The 19,956-nt window shown below is 42.3% G+C and overlaps 1 protein-coding gene across 1 annotated transcript in view; it reads right to left on the bottom strand.

Annotated features, from left to right (window-relative positions):
• The window catches only part of GCN1 (GCN1 activator of EIF2AK4), a 293,771-nt gene that overhangs the window by 186,800 nt on the left and 87,015 nt on the right, over positions 1-19,956 (bottom strand). The window contains exons 20-26 of the mRNA XM_053702061.1: positions 19,673-19,797; positions 19,371-19,549; positions 19,183-19,276; positions 18,816-18,929; positions 18,519-18,717; positions 18,280-18,429; positions 11,169-11,347 (exon numbers count right to left, since the gene is read on the bottom strand). Coding sequence (XP_053558036.1) covers positions 11,169-11,347; positions 18,280-18,429; positions 18,519-18,717; positions 18,816-18,929; positions 19,183-19,276; positions 19,371-19,549; positions 19,673-19,797 — 1,040 coding nt within the window. The remainder of the gene's footprint in view (positions 1-11,168; positions 11,348-18,279; positions 18,430-18,518; positions 18,718-18,815; positions 18,930-19,182; positions 19,277-19,370; positions 19,550-19,672; positions 19,798-19,956) is intronic.

The raw sequence follows: 19,956 nt of genomic DNA, 5'->3' as shown, positions 1-19,956 counted from the left end.
TGTAGTGAGACCAGATTCGGATGTTCGAACGGACCTTGAACAAGAAGGTCTCGTCTCAAAGGTAGCTTCCATTGTGGAGCCGATGACATATTCACCAGATCTGCATACCAAGTCCTGCGTGGCCACGCAGGAGCTATCAAGATCACCGACGCCCTCTCCTGATTGATCCTGGCTACCAGCCTGGGGATGAGAGGAAACGGCGGGAATACATAAGCTAGTTTGAAGGTCCAAGGTGCTACTAGTGCATCTACTAGAGTCGCCTTGGGATCCCTGGATCTGGACCCGTAGCAAGGAACCTTGAAGTTCTGCCGAGAGGCCATCAGATCCATGTCTGGAATGCCCCACAGTTGAGTAATTTGGGCAAAGATTTCCGGATGGAGTTCCCACTCCCCCGGATGTAATGTCTGACGACTCAGAAAATCCGCTTCCCAATTTTCCACTCCTGGGATGTGGATTGCAGACAGGTGGCAGGAGTGAGTCTCCGCCCATTGAATGATTTTGGTCACTTCTTCCATCGCCAGGGAACTCCTTGTTCCCCCCTGATGGTTGATGTACGCAACAGTCGTCATGTTGTCTGATTGAAACCGTATGAACTTGGCCTTTGCTAGCTGAGGCCAAGCCTTGAGAGCATTGAATATCGCTCTCAGTTCCAGAATATTTATCGGTAGAAGAGATTCTTCCCGAGACCAAAGACCCTGAGCTTTCAGGGATCCCCAGACCGCGCCCCAGCCCATCAGACTGGCGTCGGTCGTGACAATGACCCACTCTGGCCTGCGGAAGGTCATCCCTTGTGACAGGTTGTCCAGGGACAGCCACCAACGGAGTGAGTCTCTGGTCCTCTGATTTACTTGTATCTTCGGAGACAAGTCTGTATAGTCCCCATTCCACTGACTGAGCATGCACAGTTGTAATGGTCTTAGATGAATGCGCGCAAAAGGAACTATGTCCATTGCCGCTACCATCAAACCTATTACTTCCATGCACTGCGCTATGGAAGGAAGAGGAACGGAATGAAGTGTTTGACAAGAGTTTAGAAGTTTTGTTTTTCTGGCCTCTGTCAGAAAAATCCTCATTTCTAAGGAGTCTATTATTGTTCCCAAGAAGGGAACCCTTGTCGACGGAGATAGAGAACTCTTTTCCACGTTCACTTTCCATCCGTGAGATCTGAGAAAGGCCAGGACTATGTCCGTGTGAGCCTTTGCTTGAGGAAGGGACGACGCTTGAATCAGAATGTCGTCCAAGTAAGGTACTACTGCAATGCCCCTTGGTCTTAGCACCGCTAGAAGGGACCCTAGTACCTTTGTGAAAATCCTTGGAGCAGTGGCTAATCCGAAAGGAAGCGCCACGAACTGGTAATGCTTGTCCAGGAATGCGAACCTTAGGAACCGATGATGTTCCTTGTGGATAGGAATATGTAGATACGCATCCTTTAAATCCACCGTGGTCATGAATTGACCTTCCTGGATGGAAGGAAGAATTGTTCGAATGGTTTCCATTTTGAACGATGGAACCTTGAGAAACTTGTTTAAGATCTTGAGATCTAAGATTGGTCTGAACGTTCCCTCTTTTTTGGGAACTATGAACAGATTGGAGTAGAACCCCATCCCTTGTTCTCCTAATGGAACAGGATGAATCACTCCCATTTTTAACAGGTCTTCTACACAATGTAAGAATGCCTGTCTCTTTATGCGGTCTGAAGACAATTGAGACCTGTGGAACCTCCCCCTTGGGGGAAGCCCCTTGAATTCCAGAAGATAACCTTGGGAGACTATTTCTAGTGCCCAAGGATCCAGAACATCTCTTGCCCAAGCCTGAGCGAAGAGAGAGAGTCTGCCCCCCACCAGATCCGGTCCCGGATCGGGGGCCAACATTTCATGCTGTCTTGGTAGCAGTGGCAGGTTTCTTGGCCTGCTTTCCCTTGTTCCAGCCTTGCATTGGTCTCCAGGCTGGCTTGGCTTGAGAAGTATTACCCTCTTGCTTAGAGGACGTAGCACTTGGGGCTGGTCCGTTTCTACGAAAGGGACGAAAATTAGGTTTATTTTTGGCCTTGAAAGACCTATCCTGCGGAAGGGCGTGGCCCTTACCCCCAGTGATATCAGAGATAATCTCTTTCAAGTCAGGGCCAAACAGCGTTTTCCCCTTGAAAGGAATGTTAAGGAGTTTGTTCTTGGAAGACGCATCCGCTGACCAAGATTTCAACCAAAGCGCTCTACGCGCCACAATAGCAAACCCAGAATTCTTCGCCGCTAAACTAGCCAATTGCAAAGTGGCGTCTAGGGTGAAAGAATTAGCCAATTTGAGAGCACGGATTCTGTCCATAATCTCCTCATAAGGAGGAGAATCACTATCGATCGCCTTTACTAGCTCATCGAACCAGAAACACGCGGCTGTAGTGACAGGGACAATGCATGAAATTGGTTGTAGAAGGTAACCTTGCTGAACAAACATCTTTTTAAGCAAACCTTCTAATTTTTTATCCATAGGATCTTTGAAAGCACAACTATCTTCTATGGGTATAGTGGTGCGTTTGTTTAAAGTAGAAACCGCTCCCTCGACCTTGGGGACAGTCTGCCATAAGTCCTTTCTAGGGTCGACCATAGGAAACAATTTTTTAAATATGGGGGGAGGGACGAAAGGTATACCGGGCCTTTCCCATTCTTTATTTACAATGTCCGCCACCCGCTTGGGTATAGGAAAAGCTTCTGGGAGCCCCGGGACCTCTAGGAACTTGTCCATTTTACATAGTTTCTCTGGGATGATCATCCAGAGTGGATAATACCTCTTTAAGCAGAGCGCGGAGATGTTCCAACTTAAATTTAAATGTAATCACATCGGGTTCAGCTTGTTGAGAAATTTTCCCTGAATCTGAAATTTCTCCCTCAGACAAAACCTCCCTGGCCCCCTCAGACTGGTGTAGGGGCATTTCAGAACCATTATCATCAGCGTCCTCATGCTCTTCAGTATCTAAAACAGAGCAGTCGCGCTTACGCTGATAAGTGGGCATTTTGGCTAAAATGTTTTTGATAGAATTATCCATTACAGCCGTTAATTGTTGCATAGTAAGGAGTATTGGCGCGCTAGATGTACTAGGGGCCTCCTGAGTGGGCAAGACTCGTGTAGACGAAGGAGGGAATGATGCAGTACCATGCTTACTCCCCTCACTTGAGGAATCATCTTGGGCATCATTTTCAGTGTCACATAAATCACATTTATTTAAATGATAAGGACCCTTGGCTTCCCCACATTCAGAACACAGTCTATCTGGTAGTTCAGACATGTTAAACAGGCATAAACTTGATAACAAAGTACAAAAAACGTTTTAAAATAAAACCGTTACTGTCACTTTAAATTTTAAACTGAACACACTTTATTACTGCAATTGCGAAAAAGTATGAAGGAATTGTTCAAAATTCACCAAAATTTCACCACAGTGTCTTAAAGCCTTAAAAGTATTGCACACCAAATTTGGAAGCTTTAACCCTTAAAATAACGGAACCGGAGCCGTTTTTAACTTTAACCCCTTTACAGTCCCTGGTATCTGCTTTGCTGAGACCCAACCAAGCCCAAAGGGGAATACGATACCAAATGACGCCTTCAGAAAGTCTTTTCTATGTATCAGAGCTCCTCACACATGCGACTGCATGTCATGCTTCTCAAAAACAAGTGCGCAATACCGGCGCGAAAATGAGGCTCTGCCTATGATTAGGGAAAGCCCCTAGAGAATAAGGTGTCTAAAACAGTGCCTGCCGATATTATTTAACAAAAATACCCAGATTAAATGATTCCTCAAGGCTAAATATGTGTAATATATGAATCGATTTAGCCCAGAAAATGTCTACAGTCTTAATAAGCCCTTGTGAAGCCCTTATTTACTGTCTGAATAAAAATGGCTTACCGGATCCCATAGGGAAAATGACAGCTTCCAGCATTACATCGTCTTGTTAGAATGTGTCATACCTCAAGCAGCAAAAGACTGCTCACTGTTCCCCCAACTGAAGTTAATTCCTCTCAACAGTCCTGTGTGGAACAGCCATGGATTTTAGTAACGGTTGCTAAAATCATTTTCCTCATACAAACAGAAATCTTCATCTCTTTTCTGTTTCAGAGTAAATAGTACATACCAGCACTATTTTAAAATAACAAACTCTTGATTGAATAATAAAAACTACAGTTAAACACTAAAAAACTCTAAGCCATCTCCGTGGAGATGTTGCCTGTACAACGGCAAAGAGAATGACTGGGGTAGGCGGAGCCTAGGAGGGATCATGTGACCAGCTTTGCTGGGCTCTTTGCCATTTCCTGTTGGGGAAGAGAATATCCCACAAGTAAGGATGACGCCGTGGACCGGACACACCTATGTTGGAGAAAGAAGGGCACTTTCATTCAAAAAAATTATGGCAGCAGTGTTTGCAACAATGTTTAAAGCAATGCCATACAGTGTTGCAAATACTGCTGCCATAGACTACTTTAAGGGATATTAAACAGTCTGTTTAATTGTTGTAATAACAAATGCACTAAGTAGTGGGTTATACTTGTAGATGATCCATTTATAAAGCCCATTTGGAAGTGTTTTTGTAACAATGTATAGTTTTCCTAATTTTTAATAACATTGTGTTTATTTTAAGTCCCAAAATATCAGGTGTAGACTGAAGGCTACAGATTCCGGTTTTCTTCTGTTTGTTTAATCTATCTTTTCATATGAAGGGGGAGTGTCTGCTTTTCCTGCTTCCCCAGCCCCTTTCACTGGGTGCCCCAGCCTAACCTCATCAACAGTGCTAAACTGGGAGCTTCTAAGTTGTTAAAAGGTTTTATACTGGATTTTTAGATCAGTATCTTTACATATTCTTTATATTAGTGTATATTACATGACAATTGGTGAACACTGCCCCTTTAATAGAAATAATTGCAATATGTATTCATCATTTTAGAATTATTTTACTTTTTTTTTTTTTTTTTTAACTTCATTTATGTAATGTCAGTTACTTGTCACAGCTCTATATACAGGCTTACCTAGCTTGATGTCATAAAACTTCTAGAGTAACTTGAGCTGGTTTACTATTTAGATAATGCTAGCGAGTCTGTTTGGCTCATGCTCAGAAGAGGGATAATGCAACTTCAAAAGAAGTCTCCGCTTATCTCCTTGAGGGGCAGTGGCTACAATGAGTTTTTAAGTGCTCACTTTGCAAGAAAACAACAAAGTTGTTTTCTTTTTTATGACACGATGAGTCCTCGGATCATCTTAATTACTAATGGGATATTCACCTCCTGGTCAGCAGGAGGAGGCAAAGAGCACCACAGCAAAGCTGTTAAATAGCTCCTCCATTCCCTCCCACTCCAGTCATTCTCTTTGCCTGCGTTAGTGATAGGAAGTGGCAAAGTGAGGTGTTAGTTTTTAGATTCTTCAATCAAGAGTTTATTATTTTTAAAGTAGTACAAGATTGTGCTGCTTTGTTCTAGGGTGTAGCCATAGTCCAATTCAGTCTCTACAGTAGAGCAATGGTGGCTTTAGAGAAATGGGAACTTGTGGGACATAATTCTCACTGGGCCTCCCATACATTTATGCTGCCCTAACCCTGATAGCCTAAGTAAGATAACTCAGGCTTTATCTTTATCCACAGGGCTATGGGAGGGAGAGGACCTCCTAAACCTGCTGAGCTTCACTGCTGTCGGGCAGAATTAAAAGTGCTGACTTTTTTATTCTGGGTCGGATGATAAATATCTCAGAGAAGTGGAGCACTTTATTTACTTGGGAAAAACTCCTACATATAAAAGAAGTGGGCTCGATGACAGCACCTTATTAGCAGGCACTGGGGCTGGGCTAAGGAGAATGATTAAGTGGCTCATACTTGGGGGATTGTATCACTGGGGCTGAGGGTGAAACGTAACTCATTGGGAAGTGATATTGAGTTTTTCACACTTGTTTGGGCTACGCTGTTATGAGAAGCGGTAGCTAAATTTACCCCAAACGTTTATTGATGGCTCAGTTAGCTCCCGGTGGCGTAGCTGTTATTTCATTAGTAATGGCGACCGGGAGCTGCATGGTTGGTACGCCCACAATGGGCGGAGCTTCAGGTGGCACCAGTTTAGACGGCGCGCTCTTCCTCTAATGTCGATTAAAAAACGGAAGGGTCGTTAACACAGAAGGTTGTGTTTTTAGGGGTCCCGAGAGCATTAAGCAATAGAGTTGCGTTGCGGGTCTGTTGAAAACTTTTTTGGCAGCCTGAGTTAATGCTAACCTCAAGTTACTGCTGATCACATTGGTTTATGAACGTTCCGGACTTTTTATTTTAGAAGTGGCAATGATTTTTATATTAACTGCCGTTTTGCACCTGAATATAATGAAGCTACAATTAATGTAACAAGATTGGGTGTTAGAGAGGTAGATGGGCACCACAGCATGTCTTAGCTGAGGTGTTGCAAGGCTCTGCAGTATTTATGTACCATTTTAACTCAATTCTGCACACAAAAATAAAAAGTTGCATTTAAAATTTAAAGAGACAGTAACGTTTTTTCATGTGTTCATTTTTATTGAAAAATTGAACTTTTTTATGACCCTAATCTCTCTAAAACTCTTGCTGGTTAAAAGGAATTTATTACCAAGGGTATAGCTATGCCACAATTTCTCCTATAGTATTGCAAACAATGTATGGCCCACATGCAGTGCCCTGCGCTTCCTTCACACTCCTTTTGGAGTTACTTTACATTTCATGCATTATCTGTTTTTTACACGAGGTAGAAAACAGTACTAGAAGACGTATTTTCAATCAATCATTTAGGATGATTGATTCAGTAGTTCTATTCAGGATGTTTCTTCCTTGTATCATGTGAGGGGAAGATACTTCGATAGTATCTGAGGGGGAATTTTCAGACTCAGGTGTAAATCTCCATTTGTTAATTGAAGAGGTTTTGACTAGCCGGAACTGCTATTCCCTTACAGAGTTACTCAAGACGCTGGATGTACACCAGGGCTTACAATGACAGCTAGCTGTGTGCATTGATACCGTCACTAGTGCGGCATCATCTTAGTTGAGGCGTTGTCTAATGCCATTAAGACAGGCACTCCCCGGGATGTGATCCAGGATTGGATAACAGCTTTTAAATTGGCAAATTCCTTTATTACTTTCCTTCTGGTTACAAACTGGGAGCAAAGATTGCGCTACTCTAGCCCGCAGAGCCTTATGGTTAAAGCCTTGGTCTGCGGATGTTTCCTCTAAGGCTAAGCTTCTAGCTATTCCTTCAAAGGGAAAACTTTATTTGAACATGGCCTGTTGGAGATTATCTCTGATATCTCGGGAGGTAAGAGTCATCTTATTCCTCAGGTTAAGAGAACCAGACAAAAAGGACGACAAAACAAATTTTCGTTCCTTTCGAAATTTCAAGGGTTTTTCTTCCTCTACTGCCCCAAACAGGAACAATCTAAATCTAAAGGGAGATCCAATCAATCCTGAAATAAGGGAAGACAATCCAATGAGCCTGCTGTTCAATCAAGGACGGACCCTCGATCCCGGACCGGATCTTGTAGGAGGCAGACATCCTTTTTTGCTCAGGCAAGGGTTAGAGATGTTCAGGATCCCAGGGTAAATAAAAAAAATAAAAAATTATGGCCCAAGGTTACAGGTTAAGAATTCAAAATTTGTCTTAACAGAGGCAGGTTTCTGCTTTCAAGAATTTCTGCAGAACAGATGAAGAGAGAGGCGTTCTTTCTCAACATAAGAGGCCTTTTCAACCTGGGAGTGATGTTTCCTGTTCCGGTACTGGAACAGGGTCTGGGGTTTTATTTTAAATCTGTTAGTGGTTCCCTAAGAGAGAGAGAACCTTCAGGCTGATTTTAGATCTCAAAAGTATAAATGTTTCTCAGAGTACCGTCCAAGATAGACAGCAAGCTGTAGTAGCCTGATAGTTAGCTTAGCTGTCTAGCAAGCAGGAGGTTTGCAGTTTGAAACCAGCTGCAGCTGTTTGCACATTGAATGTGTGCTAGCAAGCTGTTTAAAACTATTTGTTCCATTTTCCCTTTGGTCCAAGAGGGTCAATTTGTGGCAACAATGGATTTGATGGACGAGTACCTGCTTGTCCACATTCTCAGGGATCATCATAATAAGTTCCTAAGGTTTGCATTTTCCGGACAAAATCTTCCAGTTCATGGCTCTTCCCTTTGGTCTGGCCACAGTTCCTGAATTTTTCACAAGGGTTCTGCGTTTGCGGTTGGCGATGCTTCAATACGGAGCATTGCAGTGGCACACCTGTTGGACGACATTCTAGTCCAGGCGCCATCATTAGAACAAACATGATCTGTCCTTCCTGCAGTTTCATAGGTGGAAGGTAAATCTGGAAAAGAGTTACTAAATCTGGAAAAGGGTTACTTAGTCCAATTTACAGAGGTAACTTTCTTAGGAACTATATTAGGAACTATATTAGATTACCCATCAATGAAGATTGTTCTGACAGAAGTCAGGAAATCAAAGATTATCGATTTGATCTCTTCCTTCAGTCCACTCTTCAGCCATCAGTGGCTCAGTGCATGGAGGTAATCGGGCTGATGGTGGAGACAATGGTCATCATCCTGTTTGCTCGGTTTCACATCAGACCCTGGCAGTCAAGCAGACTCAGTCATGTAGCAGAGATTATGCGCCTTTGGCTCCTCGAATATGCCTAGGAGAAAGAGACAAGGAATTCTCTTCAACAGGATCATTTTTCCCAGGGAATCTGTTTTCGCAGACCATCTTGGGTAACTGTGACAAGACGCCAGCCTTCTAGGGTGGGGTCAGTCCGGGTGTCCTTCGATGGCCTAGTGGTAAGCTTACTACCTTACAAGCTGAAATTCAGCTGTGGATATGGACTATTCTGAAGGACTCAGGGAGTTTGGACTCAGTCTGAGTCGGTTCTTTCTGGCAATTTCATGGAACTAAGAACAATCTTTATTGTTCTTCTGACCTGGCCTCAGTTAGCCTTGGTCCAGTTTGTCAGTTTCCAGTTAGACAATATAACTTCAATAGCTTACATCAATCATCAAAGGGGGAACAAGGAGTTCCTTGGCAATGACAGAAGTAACCGAGATAATTCAGTGGGCAGATGCCTTTTCTTGTTACCTGTCGGCGATCCACATCCCAGGGGTGGACAACTGGGAGACGGATTTCCTGAGCAGGCAGACCTTTTATTCGGGGGAGGGAGAACTCCATCCGGAAGTGTTCTCCAGCCTGATTATCAGATGGGGTCAGCCGAAATTAGATCTCAGGGCATCTCGACATCCCGAGATACGGGTTGAGGTCCAGGGTCTTCCAGGCAGCACTCATAGTTGCACTGCTGGTTCCTTGGACCTTCACTATAGCATACCTGTTTTCTTCCGTTTGCGCTTCTTTCTCGGGTTATTGCTCGAATCAAGTAAGAAGGGACATTGGTGATCTTCTTTGCACCGCTTTTGCCTTGCCGGATTTGGTATGCAGATCTGGTGGACATATCGTCTTTGCCACCTTGGAGGCTTCCATTGAGGAAAGTCCTTCGGAATTCAAGGGCCCTTCCTACTCCCAATTCTAGTTTCTCTGAAGCTGATGGTTTGGAGTTTGAATGCTTAGTTTTATCTATGCTGTGTTTTTCTGATTCGGTCTTAGAGACCATGATTCTGGCTTGTAGGCCTGTGCCTAGAAGTATTTACCATACGATGGGGCATAAATATCTCTGTTGGTGAGAATCTAAAGGCTACTCAGGGAGTAGAGTTAGGATTCCTAGAATTTTGTCTGTTTTCTCTAAAAGAGGTTTGGAGAAGGGTTTATTGACAAGCTCCCTATAGGGTCAGGTCTATGCCTTATCTATTTTGTTACACAATCGTCTGGCAGATGTCCCAGATGTACCATCTTTTTGTCAGGCCTTAGTCAGGATCAGGCTGGTGTTCAAACCTGTTACTCCTTCATGGAGTCGGAATTTAGTACTCAAAGTTCTTCAAGGGGCTAAGTTTGAGTCTATGCATTTCTAATGCATTAAGTTGTTATCTTGGAAAGTTTCATTTCTTGCTGCTATTTCTTCCGCTCGTGGAGTGTCAGTACTCTCTGCATTGCAGTATCAGACCTTCTTGTTCATTCTGATAAGGTAGTTTTACGTACTACATTAGGATTTCTTCCCAATGGTGTTTCTGATTGGAACGTTAATCAGGAAAATTATGTTCCTCTTTTGTGTCCTAATCCTTCTTGCAGAAGGAATGTCTTCTGCACAATTTGTACGTGGTTCGTGCCTTACAGTTTTTTTTCCTGCAGGCGACTACGGATTTTCGTCAGTCTTCTGTTTTGTTTGTGGTTTTCTATGGAAAACATAAGGGACAGAAAGCTACGGTTACCTCTTTTTCTTTTTGACTGAGTGTCATACGTTTCTGCATCTGAGACTGCTGGACAGTGGACTCATCGTGTCATAAATTTATTTATTTTTTGACACGATGAGTCCACGGCCCGCCCTGTTCTTGTAAAAGACAGGTTGTTGGTTATTATAAACTTCAGACACCTCTGCACCTTGGTTTTTCCTTTCTATCCTTAACTTTGGTCGAATGACTGGAGTGGGAGGGAAGGGAGGAGCTATTTAACAGCTTAGCTTAGTGGTGCTCTTTGCCTCCTCCTGCTGACCAGGAGGTGAATATCCCATTAGTAATTAAGATGATCCGTGGACTCATTGTGTCAAAAAAGAAATACATTTATCAGGTAAGCATACATTTTCTTTTTTCTTTTTCTTTTTTTAGGTTCACTTTCATTTAACAGATTTGTTTTTACTAAAGTTTAAACACAAAGGTTAAAGTGCAGCTGAGGAACTGCAGAGCACTGCTGGTCTAGAGGGGAAACTGACACTGATCCTATAAGCAGAGCTAGTCGTACAACCCAGTTGTGCGACTAGCAATACTTTAACTATGTGTTTAACATTTTGCAGGGGTTAAACACATAGCTTTGCAGTGTCACTAGTAATAAATTAATAGATTAGTTTGTGTCATTTTATCACTATAATGGCCCTTTGAGACATGTACACACTCCTGAGATCCAATGAGCCAACCTAGATTTATTCAAAGGAGGATACCAAGAGAACAAAGCAAATTTGATTTTAAAATTAATTGCAGGCTCTGTTTGTAGAATGAAAGTTTAATTTTCAATTTATGATTACTTTAAAGAACAGCTAATACAAGCAACATAATCCCCCACCTCATCCACAACGTTAATCTGACTTGGGGAGGATCTCAACTGTGAGTGTTCAGTAAGAATCTGCAATGTCTGCACCAGAAGCTCCTCATTCTCCTCACTGTCATTGGCTGTCTCCATTAGAACCATCTTCAATAGTGGAAAGGTAAAAGAAAATGCTGGAGCCGACAAGGGAGATGTCCCTGTATGGTTAAGAACAACAATATAATACATTTTTTATAATTATTTAGAAGAAAGAGAAAAAGCTTATTAGTCAGAGAAAACCTATTTAAATTAAGAGTGATTGTAAACTTGATCGTTATGGGAGAAATCAGTGTAACTAGGATAAAAATCTAACCCCACTTTCATTGATGATTTTTTTTTCCGCTTCTAAATAAAAAGAAAATTTATGCTTACCTGATAAATTGATTTCTTTTTTGACACGATGAGTCCACGGATCATCTTAATTACTAATGGGATATTCACCTCCTGGTCAGCAGGAGGCAGCAAAGAGCCCCACAGCAGAGCTGTTAAATAGCCTAGATTTGACCCTTTAGGGAACTCGTCGATAAACCTTTCTCCAAACCTTCTTGGAGAAAAGACAAAATTCTAGGAATCCTAACTCTACTCCATGAGTAGCCCTTGGATGCACACCAATAGAGATATTTACGCTAAATCTTATGGTAAATCCGTCTAGTTACAGGTTTACGAGCATGAATAATGGTCTCTATGACCGAGTCAGAAAACCTGCGCTTGGATAAAATTAAGCGTTCAATCTCCAAGCAATCAGCTTCAGAGGAACTAGATTTGGGTGAAGGGCGGGCCCCTGAATCAGAAGGTCCTTCCTCAACGGAAGTCTCCAAGGTGGCAGAGATGCCATCTCCATCAGAGCTGCATACCAAATCCTGCGAGGCCAGGACGGTGCTATGAGGATCACCGAGGCCCTCTCCTGTTTGATTCGAGCAATTACCCGAGGAAGAAGAGCAAACGGAGGAAATAGGTATGCTAGACTGAAGGTCCAAGGGACCGGCAGAGCATCAATCAGTTCCACCTGGGGGTCCCTGGACCTCGACCCGTATCTCGGGAGCTTGGCATTCTGTCGAGATGCCATGAGATCCAATTCCGGCTGACCCCACTTGAGAATCAGGTTGGAGAACACTTCCGGATGGAGTTCCCACTCCCCCGGATGAAAGGTCTGCCTACTCAAGCAATCCGCTTCCCAATTGTCCACTCCTGGGATGTGGATCACCGACAGGCAGCAAGAGTGGGCTTCCACCCACTGGATTATTTTGGTTACTTCGGTCATCGCTAAGGAACTCCTCGTTCCTCCATGATGATTGATGTAAGCCACAGAAGTTATGTTGACCGACTGGAACCCTGGGAGAGATGATCCAGAGTAGGGCTTCAACTAACAATTATTTTCATAATCGATTAAAAACATTTTTTTCTGTATATTTAAAATAAAATCCACATACTGAGTGTTACAAATATAAACTTAAGACTAAAACTTTACATTAACACAACTGTTTGTCCAATTTTTAAGTAGAAGAACACATTTTTATAATTAAGACAAAACCACAAACTGTTTTAAAAGAGGTAGACTATCATTGTTTATAACATTCTAGTTAGTCACTCTTTCAGAACCTTTGCATTGAAATACAAAAAATGTCAACATGACATCATGTTCCTGGCTGAGGTTGGCTCTCTTTTTGCAAGCTGTATTGCCTGCAGCAGAAAAGAGTCGCACAGATGGTGTTGAGGTGCTTGAGATGCATAAGTAGGGTTTTGACAATTTCTCCACGGTGGGATATTTTAGCTCTCCGCCAATGCAAAGTGTTTTCCTCCTTGGCAAGGGGCCTCAACCCCTTAATGACCAATGATGGAATTATTCCGACATGGAACAATTGATCAAACAAACTCTGTCCTTAAGGGGTTAAAGAAAATCTGGACTTCATTCTAACATAAAAATATCTTGAATATCTATATACGATGGTAAATGATCAGCAGGTTAGGGAAAAAATATTTAGTCCACTCTGAAAATAACAGATATATACTTAGAGGTTGAATTGGAACATATCACAATTTATTAAAAATATAAAAAAACTAAGAAAGTAAAAAAATGTCTAATGAATATATATCAATAACAAGACTTTGAGGCCGAATTATCAAATGTCTTTCGGACTTGATCCGACAGTGCGGATTAGGTCCGACAGACATCGCTGAATGCGGAGAGCAATACGCTCTCCATATTCAGCATTGCACCAGCAGCTCACAAAAGCTGCTGGTGCAACGCCGCCCCCTGCAGACTCGCGGCCAATGGGCCGCCAGGGAGGTGTCAATCAACCCAATCGGGCGGACAGGATTATGGAGCAGCGGTCTTTAGAAAGCTGCTTCATAACTGCTGTTTCTGGTAAGTCTGAAGACTTGCCAGAAACATGGGCCTCAAGCTCCATTCGGAGCTTGATAAATGGGCCTCAAAGCCTTACACATTTATCTATACAGTACATATAATCAGCAATAGCAAGCGATCCGCTAATAATTGTGCAAACAGATAATAGTGCACATCAATTCAAATAACAAATACAATCAATCTGGGGCTAGCTGTAAAAAAGTGCTCAGCACTATATCATGCTAAGCATAGTCCCAAATCACCTGATTTAATATAAACAATCCAAACAAAGACAGCTATTTTATTTCCGGGTTGCGCCTAAGCCAGGATTGGGTGTAAAATTATACTGTCCTGCAAAAGCGAAAGTAAAAGTCTGTAGACATCCTTTAGGCTAAGGGCATAACCATAAAACACAATACCACGTGCAGGAGCTCAGTGGAGTGAAGCAGCAGATGTACAGACCAACTAATTGCAAACCAACTAATCGATTATGAGATTCATTGACAACTATTTTCATAATCGATTATTATCGATTATGTCGATTAGTTGTTGCAGTTCTAATCCAGAGACAACCACCATTGGAGAGAATCCCTTGCCTCCTGCCCCAGTAGTATTCGAGGAGACAAGTCCACATAATCTCCGTTCCATTGCCTGAGCATGCTTAACTGCAGAGGTCTGAGATGGAAGCGAGCAAACGGGATGATGTCCATTGCCGCCACCATTAGCCCGATTAACTCCATGCACTGAGCCACTGATGGCCAAGGAGTGGACTTAAGGACTAGACAAGTATCGATAATCTTTAATTTCCTGACTTCTGTCAGAAAAATCTTCATAGACAGGGAGTCTATTATAGTTCCTAAGAAAGTTACCCTTGTATTTGGAACTAAGGAACTCTTTTCCAAATTCACCTTCCACCCGTGAGATCGTAGGAAGCACAACACTAAGTCCGTGTGGGATCTTGCTAGTTGAAAAGATGGCGCCTGGACTAGGATGTCGTCCAGATAGGGCGCCACTGCAATTCCGCGTGATTGAAGCACCGTCAACAAAGACCCCAGAACCTTTGTGAAAATTATGGGGGCTGTGGCAAGACCGAAAGGAAAAGCCACAAACTGGAAGTGTTTGTCCAGAAAGGCAAACCTTAGGAACTTGTGATGATCCCTGTGAATGGGAACATGTAGGTACGCGTCCTTTAAATCCACCGTTGTCATAAATTGACCCTCTTGGATCAATGGAAGAATGGAATGAATAGTTTCCATCTTGAAGGATGGTACCCTGAGAAATTTGTTTAGACTCTTGAGGTCTAAAATTGGTCTGAAGGTTCCCTCCTTTTTGGGAACCACGAACAGATTGGAATAAAACCCCAGACCCTTTTCCTGTACTGGAAGGGGAACAATTACTCCCAGGGCGGTGAGGTCTCCTACACAGTGTAAGAACGCCTCTATCTTTGTCTGGTCTGCAGATAATCTTGAAAGTAGAAATCTGCCTCTGGGAGGAAAACTTTTGAACTCCAGTTTCTATTGCCCAGGGATCCTGAACATTCCAAACCCAAGCTTGAACGAAGAAGGAAAGTCTGCCCCTACCAGATCCGGTCCCGGATTGGGGGCATGCCCTTCATGCTGTCTTGGATTCACTAGCAGGCTTCTTGGATTGCTTTCCCTTATTCCAAGACTGGTTGGGTCTCCATGCAGGTTTAGATTGTTCCTGCTTAGAGGAGGAAGAGGAATGATTTTTTTTCCCTTGAAATTTCAAAAGGAACGAAAATTACTCTGTCGTCCTTTTTGTTTGTTTCTCTTATCTTGAGGGAGAAGATGACCCTTACCTCCCGTGATATCAGAGATAATTTCCTTCAGGCCAGGTCCAAACAAGGTATTCCCCTTGTAAGGAATAGCTAAAAGCTTGACACATCCACAGACCAAGGTTTTAACCATAAGGCTCCACGAGCTAGAATAGAAAAACTTGAAACCTTAGCTCCCAGCTTGATAACTTGAAGGGAAGCGTCCGAAATAAAGGCATTAGCTAGTTTAAGAGCCTTTATCCTATCTTGGATCTCATCCAAAGAAGTTTCTGTCCTGAGGGCTTCAGACAGTGCATCAAACCAATACGCCGCCGCACTAGTGACGGTGGCAATGCACACAGCTGGTTGCCATTGCAGACCCTGGTGTACATATATCTTCTTGAGTAAACCCTCTAACTTCTTATCCATAGGATCTTTGAAAGCACAACTATCCTGTATGGGAATAGTAGTTCTCTAAGCTAAGGTGGAAACGGCTCCTTCCACCTTAGGAACTGTTTGCCAAGCCTTTTTGATAGAATCGGCTATTGGAAACATCTTCTTAAAAATAGGAGAGGGAGAAAAAGGTATGCCCGGTCTCTCCCACTCCTTAGCAATGATCTCAGTAGTTCGTTGAGGAAATGGAAATACGTCTGTGTAGGAAGGAACCTCGAAATATCTGTCCAGTTTACTAGACTTCTTAGGGACAACCACTACTGTGGAGTCACTGTCGTCCAAGGTAACTAAAACCTCCCTAAGTAACAGAGGAAGGTGTTCTAGTTTAAACCTAAAAGATACCACTTCCGTGTCTGTCATAGGTAATAAACTCTCTGAATCTGAAATTTCACCTTTAGATGCTATGGCAATACCCTCCTCTTCGGGTCTTTGGGAGGATACCTCCGAAATTGCAACAATTGCGTCAGAAACCTTGTTTACTGAATGTCTGATTTTCCTCTTACGCTTTCCCTGCAACATTGGAAAGGCAGACAATGCATCACAAATAGTAGAAGACATGAGAGAAGCTATGTCTTTTAAAGTAACCCCAGAAGGGACCATAGCGGAAGCGCAGGGCACTGCTTGTGAGGGTGGTAAAATTTGGGACGCTTGGGGAGAAAGCTGCGGCATATATTGACCCTCCTCATTAGACTCTTGGACAACATCAGCCTTAGAGGAGATTGGCTCAGAAACAATCTTTTCCCTATAATTCAAAGGCCTCTGGAGTCAAAACATAAGGAGAAAGTGACATCTTGCAAGTCCCCTTGGTCCATACTAGGTCAAAATTGAGTAATTATCAAATAAAACCTCAAATTTGCAGTAAAAGTTTTTAAGTGAAAAAAAACGTTACTGTCACTTTAAATTTAAACATTTAACTTTTTTACTGTGCAAGCAGAAAACGTACTCTCTAGCATTTAACACCAAATAAAATGACACCCCTACACCTCAGCAGCTCTGCTGAGGTGCCTACCTGACTGCAAGAACCGGAGGACTTCCCTTTTACTTGGAGAAACTATCCGGATTCAATATGGAACAAGAACCGCTGCTTTCTGGTCCTAGAAGCGCTTGTTCCGACTTAAAACATGCGCTTCTAGGAAGAGACTGGAACCTTCTGCCTATGTAGTCCCCTGCTTGAACTTAATACAGGAGCGCAATGTAAAAGGCGCGAACGGAAGGCCCCGCCCATCGTGGGCGTTGAAAATAAACAACCATATCTCCCAACCGTTTATGTGTGAAACCACCAGAGCCAACTGCCACCCAGTGCCTGCTTAACATTTTAATGTTCAATGCTGCCCAAAACATAATAAAGAGTGTTATCTTTGTGTCACCCATATTATGAATAAACGATAGTGAAGTGCTCCCATCCTTTTCTGAGCATACATTCTGTGCACTTACCTCTAAAGTCTGCCTGACAGCAAAGGCAGAACCCCAGGCTTGAGAGGTCCTCTCCCCCACATGGGCCTGAGAAAGAAAGAAATTCCTGAGTAAATATCCCTCAGGTATTCTGAATTAGGGCTGCAATCTATATAAGGGAAGCGCAGTGAAAATTATGTCCAACAAGTTCCCATTGCTCTAAAGCCACCACTGCTCTACTAAAGAGACTGATATAGACTACGGCTACACCCTAGAACAAAGCAGCACAATCTTGCACTACTTTAAAAATAATAAACTCTTGATTGAAGAATCTATACTAACATCTCACTTTACCACTTCCTATCACTAACGTAGGCAAAGAGAATGACTGGGGTGGGAGGGAAGGGAGGAGCTATTTAACAGCTCTGCTGTGGTGCCCTTTGCCGCCTCCTGCTGACCAGGAGGTGAATATCCCATTAGTAATTAAGATGATCCGTGGAGTCATTGTGTCATAAAAAAAGAAAGTGTTTTTACAGCTAATCGCTCCAATTTACTCATACTGCTCCTCCTCCCGGCACCGATCTACACTTTTTTTTTCAGTAACGTTTCATCATCTGGCTCTTGCAATTGATCCATGGGGTGTGCTGTGTAAGGACTTGGCCACCTAAAGGCCAGAAAATCCATTGGCCAGATAAAGAAATGTCACTGGGGGAAAAAAGTGTAGATTGTTGCCGGGAAAAGGAGTGGTATCAGTAAATCAAAGCAGTTAGCTGTAAAAACTTATTTAAAAGCGAAAAACAAAATCATGAATGAGTGGGGTTAGATTTGTATCACAGTTAACTGATTTCTCCCATAGCGAGTTTACAATCACTTTAAGGTATTACAACTTTTTCAGCTTTAGTTCTTAATATACCCCAGCAAGCCAGGATTTAATATCTCTACTAAATATCATGAGTCAACCAAACTTGCTGATGCATATATCACCATGAAGGAGAGAGATCCTGAAATCCTTGCTTTTTGGGTGTCACAATGAATGGAGATGAGAAAGACTGTGTTAAGACCGCAACAATAAAGCTATGTTGAGGTTATTTACAAATGATGGAAAGAACGTGAATTTCACCTCTCACCTGGGTCATTCTTACGTTTGGGGACTGTGTAGGAATGCAAGAGATGTACAGCTCTTCTAACGGCAACTGGGAGCTCCTCTTGACACCAAGCAGCATCTAGGTTGCATTCTGGCTTCAAAAGACGTAGTGTTATGTGGGTAACCAAGATTCCTAGGGGGGGGGGAAATGAATCAGTATCTCAACAGGCAATGCCCTTTTAATGTAAGCTCAGGACAATTAAAGATGTAATAATAACTAACCAAAAGATTTCAAATGTCCTGGCATGACACAGTTTGCAAGAGCAACAAAGCGGGAATGGACTCGAGGGGCAGCTAAAGGAGATTTTAACAATGGCAGAATGCATCTAGTCAGAGCTGGAACATGTTGAGACAAGCTGTAAGGATTCTGCTTTAGGACACAATCCAGGAGTCTAAGAGTGTTTTCCAAGTCTGCATCCAACTGAAAAACATAAAACAAGTTAGGAATATCAAATTAATAAAATGGTGATCTTAGTGTGGTTTCTTCATAAAAGAGTAGCTATATGTTATACATCTTACCTCTAATAGTCTTTTCCGGATCTGGCTCTCTTTCTCCATTTGCACCTGCAACATCTCCTTCTGCTTGCTTGTTAGTTGCAGTTCTTCCTTTATGCCTTTCTTTTTCTTTATCTCCTGCCATAGCGAGGTAGATTATATATAAGATTACAAAAACAAACTAGGTGAGGTTTAGTAGGCAAAGACTCCAAAAGCTATACAGAAAACGTTTTTATTATTTATATAAAAGACAAAGCCACCTAATAATAGCAACAAAAAAAAATTACGTGAAGGGTGCACCAACAATAAAACAGCACTTGGGAATTCAAAGTAAAAAGATAATACATAAACAAGTTGAGCTGGGTGCTCATAACTTGCCAACAGGTTTCACCTCTTTTAGTTCTAATTCAATGATCTGCTCCTTGAATGAATATGCCTTATTTTCCCTCTTCATGTTTCCTTTCTTTAGGTTATCCTGCTGGGCACTTTAAAAAATAATTAAAAAAATATATATATAATATGAACTAGGCTGTTAATAAAAGAGCAATTGACAGTGAACTTTCAAAGTGAGTACCTTACCTTTGTAAAATTGACTTGTCGTGCAGCTCTCCTTCTGGTGTCTGCATAATGGCATATTCCTCACGAGTCACATGACAAAGAGCAGGGTTTTGAAGGGATGTGGTGATTTGCCCAATCAGCTCTGGCAGAACTTTAGCAGGAGATAGAAGTGCCAGGAAACCTGCAGCATTCAGTGCAGCCTGCAAGATGGCATGTTTCAATTACAAAAAGTAAACAGCTAGTCTTGATGAACATTAAAACTAAGATATGCACACAGCAATTGGCTTTTATAAAAACATACTAGATACATTAGTCATATGTACCTCATCTGAAGCCGCTTGAAGAGTGATTGGTGGGAGCAGATCATTAAGCCACCTGTTAACAAACTCAGTGGGTTGAATCTTCATCTTGTAAAGTAGACTTATCCAAAGATCAGAATGTGCAGATACTGTTACACATGAAAGAACATAGAATTTGATAGTAGATAAGAACCAAAAGATCCATCAAGTTTACCATATTACTTGTGCAGTGTAAACTTACTTATTTCTTAAGATAGCTTTATGCATGTCCCAGGCGTTTATGCTCTACCTCTATTGAAACTTTATTC

Source organism: Bombina bombina, chromosome 2 (genome assembly GCF_027579735.1).
Source record: "Bombina bombina isolate aBomBom1 chromosome 2, aBomBom1.pri, whole genome shotgun sequence".
In the NCBI taxonomy this organism is placed as follows: Eukaryota; Metazoa; Chordata; class Amphibia; order Anura; family Bombinatoridae; genus Bombina; species Bombina bombina.
The sequence above is the reverse complement of the archived record's forward strand: the minus strand, read 5'-3'. Positions and strand labels throughout refer to the sequence as shown.